This window comes from Vulpes vulpes, chromosome 13, assembly GCF_048418805.1.
Source record: "Vulpes vulpes isolate BD-2025 chromosome 13, VulVul3, whole genome shotgun sequence".
Taxonomy (NCBI): domain Eukaryota; kingdom Metazoa; phylum Chordata; class Mammalia; order Carnivora; family Canidae; genus Vulpes; species Vulpes vulpes.
In genome coordinates this window covers 102,978,606-102,989,250 of record NC_132792.1, presented here as the reverse complement: position 1 = coordinate 102,989,250, position 10,645 = coordinate 102,978,606, and the positions used below count along the sequence as shown (strand labels likewise).

Below are 10,645 nucleotides of genomic sequence, written 5' to 3'. Positions count from 1 at the left end.
CCACTGCACTTGGCCCCCCTAAGCTCTCTCTAGTTGTTGTGCTCCTTTTTATAGGACAATTATACTTCTCAAGGAGCCTGAATTGCTTCCCCTCCCAAAAAACAAAAGCACAAACATTTCATCATTAGACTTTTACCAAAATAATGATTTATAGTATATCCAGCTATTTGCAAAGAAGATCCATTTATAGAAGAACAAGGACGTTGTAATATATTTTAGGTGAAATCCATGATGAAGAATCCTTTTTAATTTCATCTGCTTGCCATATTGTTGAGTTCATCTTCAAAATGCGTGCTCCTAAAAGGGGAAAGAACAATTGATGATTTAATTTCTAAATTTAAAAACTGTCATTTAAATGAATCACTGTGAAGCAGTCTAATTTTTAAATGAAGTGTCATCAACAGGCTCCTGGCATCCCTCCCAGCTGGTGGGCTGCCCCAGCCAGGTCCCCAGGAAGATGCACTGGCCTGTCTGGCTAGCATAATTCAGATGCTAAAACATTAAGACAAGCACACATTGCAGCCTCAGAAAGAAGGACATTCTGATTTAAGACCTAAACTAGATCTACAGGTTCTGTGATCAGTGAATTAACTGTAGAAATGTCTAGACTGAGGAAAATATAAGTTTTCTTGTTATTGGGAATATGGTGGTTAGGTGTGTGTGTGTGTATGTGTGTGTGTGTATACTTAATGGCCCTACCATGTCTCAGATACTCTGAAAATTCTTCCCTTTTCTTGATTTAACTTTCCTCTTTCCCTCTCTTCTATCTTTTTTTTAAACTCCTCCCAATATTTGCCTCATAAGTCAGCCCTTTTCTTAATAGTGCTTATATTTTCCAGTTTCCAGAAGAATAATCTGGCCGTCCTGTTTACCAGCTAATGTGTCCTCTCTTCCCTAATCATGACTCCAACCCTCAAGTGCATCTCTACTGGCCCAGAGTCCCATGCCTGCAGGTACAGCTTCCATCAGGGTGCCCTCCTAGGTCATTGGCTGATCTGTCCCTTTTGTTTTGAGTCATAAAATAAGCTGGAAATACCTGTGTTGTTGTTTTTTTTAAACAAACAACAAAATACCTGTATACATTTTAAGTACTTTTCCAATAAGCTTGTGAAGTAACTGAGCCATTGCTTTATCATGAGCTGTATACACTTTGTGTTGTTGAGGAAATGTGATACCAGTGTTTTGTTCATTAGCATTGTCCACCTTTTGACTAACTTCATAAACATATTTTGTGTCTCAATACCAGTTTGTCCACTTCAAACAATAATAATTGTGAAATATAGGGGATCCCTGGGTGGCGCAGCGGTTTAGCGCCTGCCTTTGGCCCAGGGCGCGATCCCGGAGACCCGGGATCGAATCCCACATCGGGCTCCCGGTGCATGGAGCCTGCTTCTCCCTCTGTCTGTGTCTCTGCCTCTCTCTCTCTCTCTGTGACTATAATACATTAAAAAAAAAAAAAATTAAAAAAAAAATAATTGTGAAATATAGTATGTCTTAACCATTTCTCTTAAGAGAAAATATGCTCTTGATTTAGCTAATTGCAGTATTTCTTGTTTTAGAGATATCCTCATTGTGCACGTTTTTTTCTTCAGTTTTGTTAGTAATTTTCAGATACTCTATTTTGAATGAAATAGAACTAGAAGAATTTTATAGCTTTACTTTTAAACAATGTTCAGATTTTATGTCATTTTCCTTGGGCTCTTTTGTGTGTGAGAATGTGAGCCCGTGTGCTCTACTACTGCATACGTAGTGGGTGCTGGGGTGCCCTGTTTGCTCCTGCCCCTCAGAATGAAGGCTTTTGTGCAGGACATGCCCCTGCCTCGAAGGTGCTGCCTTGCCCAACTGTCCACTCCCTCCCAGGGGGCAACCCTAATCCAATGGCTATTGATGTGGGGAGTACATTGGCCTGGCCCCCTGGCCTAAATTCAGGTCACCATCCTAGCTCTGTAGAGCAGCCCTGTGTGCCATGTACCCTCACCCTCTGCCCTGTTTAACTTCCCTTACTCTGTTCTCTGTGCTCCCAGGAGCCCTTTCTTCCAGGAAGCCAATCTAAGACTCTCTAGAATCTATTGCCATTTTAGGGGCCTTCTGAGGCAAGACTTTACACTTGAACATCTCCCCTTAGAGTTAGTTACTGCACATGAAGCCAGAATGGATTGGAACCTTTTTTAATGGAAAAGCCTCCAACAGCCCGGCACCCGCTTCCTACAAGCCTGAGCTCAAACACCCCCACAGGACCTTGAGAGCAAAAACATAGCTCACTGGTCCCCTCTTCTAGGAAAGTTAGGACCTCAAGGCAAAATCAGCTTTGCCTTTCAGAAAGGTCACAGACCCTCACCCCAGAAAAAAATGTACAACCATACAATTCCAGGAGGATATAAACTCCCTCCCCAAAGCCTTTGTGGACTCCAAGTTAAGAACTGCTGACCTATGGTGAAGGCAACAGGAACTCATGGTTTAAAGCTGCTATCCAGCAGAGAAAACAGAGAGTCTTTTTTAAGTACAGAAGAAAGTCCTAATTCTTCTTCATATGATTTAATCCATAGCTTTTGAATAACCAAATATCAGACTCAACTTACATTTTCCAGAGTCATATCTGCTGTATTTGAACTTGTTCTACTACGATATCTCTTTCTGACACAATAGACACTGACGAGGGTGACTATCAGCATCACGGCAAACACAGCCGCAGTAGAAGATGCGGCAATGACAATGGTGTCCTGGATGGAGCCCCTCCTCTCACACCTCTCTCCCATGTACCACCAGTCTTCTCCTGACAGACACCTGCACATCAGAATGTGACCCAGGGTTACAAGTTGAAATTTCAGTCTGAAAATCTTCACCGCCAAAGGTGTGGTTCAACATTTGGGTCATTGACATATGGAATTCAACCAGAGGAGAGCAGTTAGACTAGCTCCAGGAGGCCAGGCAAGGCCTCGTGGAAAAGAAATGGAATCACTGCTCATCTGGTGCTTTCCACTGTGGTCCAAGATGGATAAAGAAGATGGTGTAGGTAACAGAGAACATACAGTTCTCACGTCTCAGCCCCTCTACCTCCCCCCTGAACCCCTTTGGCTAAGCTCATCTCAGAACTTCTAAGAACTAGCTCCATCTAGAAAATGGGGACAGTGACACATCACCACAACCAGACTCATGTGAGGACTTAATAACTGATAACTTATAACTGATGACGATTTTTTCAGGCAATTACAATATAATGTACTATTTCTTCATAAATATATTTATTGTTCCTGTGGCTGTCCAAAGCCCCAAATGGCGAGCAAAAAATAAATATCCCAAGAATGGCTTTGAGATGAGAACCAACTAATTTCAATCATAGAAGGTATCAGTGTTTTATCCTACATTGCAGAAATGGTAAAAATTCTAACAAGAGAATTGGGAGATCTCATCCAAGTGACCCCTTACCTGCACTCGGGTTTGCCATTTTGGACAATGCAGATGCCGTCATTTTCACATTTGAAGTTTGTGCAAAGGTCAATGGTGTTAGAGGTTGGGGTTGGCTGAACTTGTGTGGAATTAAGGTGGGATATGTCTAAGGAGGACAGACGGAGAACATGGATGGAAATCAGTTTGATGTTAATAAGCATTTGATCTTTAAATTTTAATATAGATGCTTAGGTTTCATAGGTAGTAAAATAATTAATAAGTCAAAATCTAGATGCAAATGGAAGCAACGAAGCAAGACCAGCTTGTGGGGCTGCCAACTGAGCCACATGCTTGCCTGGGCCTGCGTTGCCTGAGCTACAAGGGACCCAAACCCTTATAACCACCCTGAAGGGATGGACACTTGGATACCAAGGCACAGAAATGCAAGGAAGCTGATGGGTTTGCCCAAGGTCACAGGTCTCTTGCTGCGGAGGGAGCAAGTTGGTGGATATTTGACACAAGCTACCAGGTCCCCATAACAACCAGGGCTCTATTCTCTGCAGTGTTTTCTGTTGCTTCTCTTCTAAACAGAGTTGAACTGAATTGATGAATATATGACTTTTTCTCTGCTACAGAAAATGATTTTTCCCTCGACAAAGTTATTCTCGAATAATTTTTTTCCAAGAAATATTATCTAGATTTACTCTAATTGACACTGACATAAAAATGTCACACGTTTTAATTGCACCCCTTTCATCACAAACAAGATTCTGATTTACTGAGATGTAAGTGGGTCTTTCATAGTAAATGAGTTAAAATTATGCCACGTAAAACATAGAAAGTACGAGTATTCTTGGAAAATGTATTTATTAGCTGCCATGGGTAAGAAATTTTAAAAGGCAAGAGATTAATCCTACTACTGACAAAACATATGTGTGTGTGCTTATATATGATACATAAAAATATATCTATGCGTGCTTGTGTGCTCATATGTATATATATTTGAAAAACACAATAAATACAGTCCCTGTCCAGTTTAATTTCATGTGCTTCTGTGATATTTCTATTTCTGGAATCCTAAGTAGAATCCTAGGGTATGATAACTATACTTCCACTTGTTTCTGAAGAAGATTCTGGCCTAAATTTTCCATGGCTCCATGTGGTGGTAATCTAGTTATGCATCCTAGAATGGTCACTGTTTTTATTTAAGTTATTTCCATATTGTTAAAGATTCATACCAAAAAGAAAAAAAAAAACCTCGTGCCTATTTGCTCCTATACCTAAAAACAGAACCCAGAAGAGCACAGTAAATAATCAATGGCCACAACAACAAAAATATCTGATATAAAACTATTTTTACTGACATACCTTCCACTGTCAGTAGGATATATACATCACCTCCTTTTATAAAGTCTCTGCTTTTCAGCCTCGTATGGGTTATAAAGGCACTGGTTCCATAGCCTCTACCTCTTCTAAACTGAGTACCATTAGGGAAAAAAGCCACTTCTCCCACTTTGGAAGGTCTGTCCCAAAAATAGTTTCCATTATCTGAAAAAGCAATTTATATTAATGGATTGTGTTTAGCATCATCATAGCTTTTGGTGGTAGGAAAGAACAGGCAATGTGAAACACAATTAGGATAGAGCTCAAAATAATTAAATGATGCTATTGACCTGTGATGTATTCTCTGGCAAGTCACTGAAGCTTGTTCATTTATACTGTCCTAAAGAAAATGAGATTGCCTGGCAAGGAAGACTACATTCTGGACTTTGTGTGGAGAGATATCAAAAGTTGCTTAGGTGGGGTATCACACCAACAGGGACTAGTCAGTAAAGAAATTCCCCTGCTCCTTAAAATCATTCTTTAGTTGCCTTGAGTCATATATAGTCCTTTTAACTAAGTTAAATCAATACGTTTTCTGAGACTTTATTTTATTTTTAAAGTAATCTCTACAACATGAGGATCAAACTCACGATTCTGAGATCAAGAGTCACATGCTCTAATGACTGAGCCAGCTGGACGCCCTAACAGAGTTTTTTTTTTTAAACATAGAGCAGTTCATCTCATTAGCTGAATTGTTTACCTGCCAGAGCAAAGTCGTTCAGGAATAGAAGACAGCGAGAAGCACTGCTTCTGGGAAAAGGTGATGACCCACCCAACTTTGGGCCATTTTCAATGTCATTCACAGAAATATGTTTCGGGGGAAAAAGTGAAAAAATTCTGTACATCAAATCCCTACAATCCTGTTTGTGAATATTTCTTTTTTCTATCAGATTAGTAATTTTTATTTTCCTGTGTCACTTAGGTCCATTTTTTCATATGTAGAATTCAAATTTGGCAGTAATATTTACCTTGCCATAATTTCATTTTTATTAGGTTACTAGAGGGCAAAGGATTATTAAAATTAGAAACGTGATTGTTTTGGTGGAGGGGGGGTGTTCCTTTTTTGAGACTGGGAATATGGGGAGTGATGTCACCATTGGTGAGTTTTCCAGAATTCTTTAATAAAAAGTATTAATTCCTTCTCAGAGCCTTCCCAACACTCCAGAGCACCTGCTCAATGTCTTCCTTCTCATCAGGAACCATCCCCTTCTACAAAAGCTGAAGTGTGTTTTACAGCCCTGGTGGCAAGGAGCTGGTTGTTATTACTGCCTCAGTTTTATGTCTGGGGACACCTGGGTCCCAAAAGACTATTTGCTCAACATAGCTAATGAGAAGCAAATCTTGGATTTGAACCCAGGCATGCCAGACTCTAAAACCAATACTCCTTGAACAACTGGGAACTCAGATATGGTCAATTGCCAGGAATAAACAGTATCTCCTCTATTTTTCAGAGACAGTCCTAACTCACATTCCTGACAGTGTCCTGCCTGGGGGACTCAGTCCACAATTGCTGAAGCCCTTCCCCTCCATATCTTCTATTCCTAAAATTTGGGGCTCAATATTCCCTAGGTACCTGACCATGCAGTCTCTCATTCCCAAATCATCCTTCCCCCCCTAGAACAATGATCATGTATTAGCAATAAAGAAAATGAGTCACGAACCAGTGGTCATAAATGGGTCTGTAGTTACACTCCGCTGGTTGGACATACGCTGTCGAATGTCAGGATTTTGATCCAAGAGTGTCATCGTGGCTTGTTGCCAAGGACATGGCCATTGTAATTGATCATCATTGGCTCCAGAGATCAAGTGGAAATATATTCCTGCATTAGTCGAATGGCTTAGATTCAAGTGAATCTGAAAGGCATAACCTTTAGAAGAATAAAATGGTGGGCTATATAAAGTTCCACTCGAGCTGCCAATATACTGTGTAAAATTCTTTATATGCCAGATATGATGAGGGCACTGTGTCTCTGAGAGATTGATGTCATCAATAGACAGGCCACCCAATGATGCACCAGCGCCTCTGACTCCTCCAAACACCACTCTAAATTTGTTGGTCACTTTCAATGTTACATGGTAAAGTTGCCAGCTCCCAATGGGTATATCTGCAAAAGAGACATTATTATTTCAACTCAAACAAAGGACCAGGAATCAAGTGCAAATCAACATTAGAGTTTTTAACCTTCATAGGACAAATGATAATCCTAGAGCTATTGATTCCTACAGGTCCGCAGAGTAACTTTCTCATTTCTCCAGCCCAGACCCATTACCTTCAAGGAATCTCTGTGGTGTCAAAATGCTATCTGGAATATTTGGATGCTTATTTACTTGTTCCTCAGATAGGTCATCCTTTCCCAGTGATGGGTGACCAAATGACAACATCTAACTTATGAGTACTGCATGCCCTGTATATGAATTACCTCCCATTCTATGTTAGCTAAATATAGATTCCTGTGATACTCAGCCAAAGCCTCATTTATAGTTTGATTGAAATACTTCCTTCACTGGGACGCCTGGATGGCTCAGTGGTTGAGCGTCTGCCTTTGGTTCAAGGTGTGATCCCGGAATTCTGGGATGGGGTCCTGCATTGGGCTCTATGCAGGAAGCCTGCTTCTCCCTCTGCCTGTGTCTCCACCTCTCTGTGTGTGTCTCTCATGAATAAATAAATAAAATCTTTAAAAAAAAAAACTCTCTTCACATGCAAAATTTTCAATCAAAGTTTTGATAGTATTAAACAGGAATCCACCAAACCCCAGAAAGCCCACATTTACAACTTACTCCTTAGATCATTTACTAGTGACTCAACATTATACATATTTATCTAATATTTGATACCATCATCTTTCTCCCCATCCCATACTCCCCCTTTCACCAACATCCCCTGCTCTTAGCTAGCAGTGCAGGCTCTGTTATCCTGTGTTATTTTCTTATATCACATACTCAAATAAGAAGCAATGCATTTTAAAAATATCAGAATCCCCCAGGTAGAGAGCAGCTTAGGAATTCATGTCAAACAAGTAGTTAAAACAACGACTTAAAACTTCAATACATTGGCACTTAATGTGAAACACAATCATGTGAAAATAAGTTAGAAATATCCAAATCATGGAAAATACTATTATACATGGATAAACTCCGGATTGAACAAAAATCTTTCATGAGAACTTCCACTTCATTATTGTCACTACTATCCGTTTAAATTCTGGACCCCTAAGCAAGTCTCTTATATACCTTTTGTACTCTTGTTTATGGGAAGAAAATGGTATGACATATAGCATAATGTAGATCGATTTTATAAGAGGTTTTACTCAATTCATTCAAACCAAGGGGTCAATACATGGAGCAGACAGTAACATAGTCGGCAGCCCACAGCCCCTCCCTTCCCGAGGGAAGTGTCTTAACCACCTGCTTTTATAGTTGATCAACATGCCCCACCTCTCCCACACATGAGAGGGATGGACTGTTGCCCTCTCTCCTCTCAGAATTGCTCTCGAAGTTGCACTTAACCCAAATCCTAACAATTAGAATTCTTCACTGGGAGTTTTTTTTTTTTTTTTAAGCTAAAAATTAGAGGAAGACTCCCTTTTCCAGTCAGATGGCACATTTCTCAGAAATGTCAGCTGGGAAGTGAAATATCCAAAGGTCCAGTTTTGTGGACAAAGCCCATCTGAGCCAACTCGAGAGGTCCCCAGCCATGTTCAGGGACAGGCCCCGTCCTGCCTGACGCCAGTTCCTCCTTCGTCCATTCCACAATCTCTTCACATTGAACCAGTAACTTCCCATTTTGCCTAAACTAGTTTTCCTTGTATTTTTTAAAGATTTCTTTATTTGAGGGAGAGGGAGAGAGCGAGGCGAGGGGCAGAGAGAGACTCTCCGGCAGACTCCCCGTGGAGCGTGGAGCCCAGTGTAGGGCTCCATCCCCCCACCCAGGAAACCGTGACCTGAACCCAAAACCCAGAGCCAGATGCTCAACCGACTGCACCGCCACTCCTCGCTGGTATTTTCATTCCTTGCCAAGAACTGATCTCCTCAGTGCCAGAGACTTAAAAGAGTTAAGGTTGCCTCACTCTGAACCGAGGCAATGAGAATGTTGATATTGTACCTTTTATTTCTTCCACGAGCGTCAAAGTACCATTCACGTGGTCTGCAGTGTACTCCCTGGTGTAGATGTTCAGTTGGTCATTTTCACTTCCACTGTTATATAAATAAAACTGCAAGCACTGAAATCCTCTTTTAGGGTATAACGTTCTGCTTTCCAGCATGGCCGTGGCCCCCACACTTACAGAGCTACTGTCGAAATGCATGAAGAAGCCAGAACCTGTCAAGAAAACCAAAGCAAAATTGACAAAACAGACACCAGCCCTAGGAACGCATGTCTTGTGGGCACAAGAGTTCCACTTAGTACGCACTGTATAGACAGCACTGGGTTGGACAGTTGAGTCCAGTTCCAGGAACAGGCAGTTTATAAAAGAGACTCTCAGTCACTTTTCCTTACTCTAGCTTTCAAAATCAGAAAAAGTATCACCTTTTTGGTCTAGTCTCTCTCTGTGTCTCTCTCTGTCTGTCTCTCATTTTCTCCCTCCCTCCTTTCCTTCCTCCTTCCTTCTGGCCTACGGAGGACCACTATCCACTACCCAAATCTGCCTTTGTAAAGAAAATGGTATTTTACTGACACATATTTGACCTATAGCATTGTGTAAATCTAAGGTGTGCAACATATCACTTTGATTACATTTATGTATTGTAATACGATAGCCCTGTAGCAATAATTAGCAACCTCTAGCATGTCACATAGTTATCACTTCTTTTTTGTGGTAGGAATTATTAAATTCTCATCTCTCAGTAAGTTTAGCGGTTAGAATACAATTATCGCTATGTTCACTACACTGTGCATCAGATCTCCGGGACTTATTTACTACTCGTTGCAAGTCTGTACCCTTAACACCTATCTTCCCCAAATCCCCAGGCTCCAAGAAAGAAAAAAGAAAAGGAAAAGCACTCTTTGCTGTTAGGGACCTCAAGCACTGCCTACACCAGCTGAGCTGGCATGCAATGACCCTGAGTTCTGAAGTCTAGTTTTACATCTTTGATGCCAGGAATGAGCAAATAAATAAAAATGGAGTACTTGTAGCCAAATAAATGACTACTTAATTTAACACAAAATGATGATGGAAAAGGATAGTCATGTGAATAAAATTAAATAAATTGTACTTTGTCCCTTTATTTTCAGGATTTTTATAACAGGAGCGTGTAATCACAACCAGCTGAAATTCCGAATCTGATGAATTCACAGCCTTGTGCTGTTCCCTAGAAAATCTCTTGTATCTTGTAAGCTCTCAGAAAACAACCCCACTACCCTGTGGATAAGAATCCTTCCAGGAGATTCAGTACCTTCCTGCTGTTAGCACACGCAGGGAGAGGCTTCCCAGAGCCCAGCTCTGACTCGTAGAAAGATGAGAAAAGTCAGAGAGGAAAAGCAGAGAAACGAACCATGTCCTTCTAAGGCACAGAACTGTTTCCTCAGTAGCTACCACATGGGTTATCATCAATAATTCTGATAAAAATTAGAGATAAAATCCCGTCTTTCATAGCAAAGGAAAATGCTGGAGTCACCAAGTATAAAATCGAAGCATCTCACTCTTGTTACCTTTGCACTGGCCCATGTTGGAGTGATCGCTCTCTGGGCCCCTGGGAACCCGGGAAACCCACTGCCAGTCAGTATTATCACCTGAACTTTGAATCATACCACACACATTTTCCAGTTCAAAATTGCATGAGTCCATAAAGCTCAGGGAAGTGGCTATAAAAGTAAAAAAAAAAAAAAATTATTGACACTCCTACAATATGATAATCTAAGTAATGAAAACTGATTTGT

General features: G+C 40.8%; 1 protein-coding gene across 1 annotated transcript in view; it reads right to left on the bottom strand.

Moving 5' to 3' along the window:
* Nucleotides 1–282: 282 nt before the first annotated feature.
* MEP1B (meprin A subunit beta) overlaps nucleotides 283–10,645 on the bottom strand; it is a 48,461-nt gene continuing 38,098 nt past the window's right edge. The window contains exons 12-18 of the mRNA XM_072733712.1: nucleotides 10,418–10,570; nucleotides 8,873–9,088; nucleotides 6,432–6,875; nucleotides 4,756–4,935; nucleotides 3,427–3,553; nucleotides 2,580–2,784; nucleotides 283–297 (exon numbers count right to left, since the gene is read on the bottom strand). Of these exons, the coding sequence (XP_072589813.1) occupies nucleotides 283–297; nucleotides 2,580–2,784; nucleotides 3,427–3,553; nucleotides 4,756–4,935; nucleotides 6,432–6,875; nucleotides 8,873–9,088; nucleotides 10,418–10,570 (1,340 nt within the window). The remainder of the gene's footprint in view (nucleotides 298–2,579; nucleotides 2,785–3,426; nucleotides 3,554–4,755; nucleotides 4,936–6,431; nucleotides 6,876–8,872; nucleotides 9,089–10,417; nucleotides 10,571–10,645) is intronic.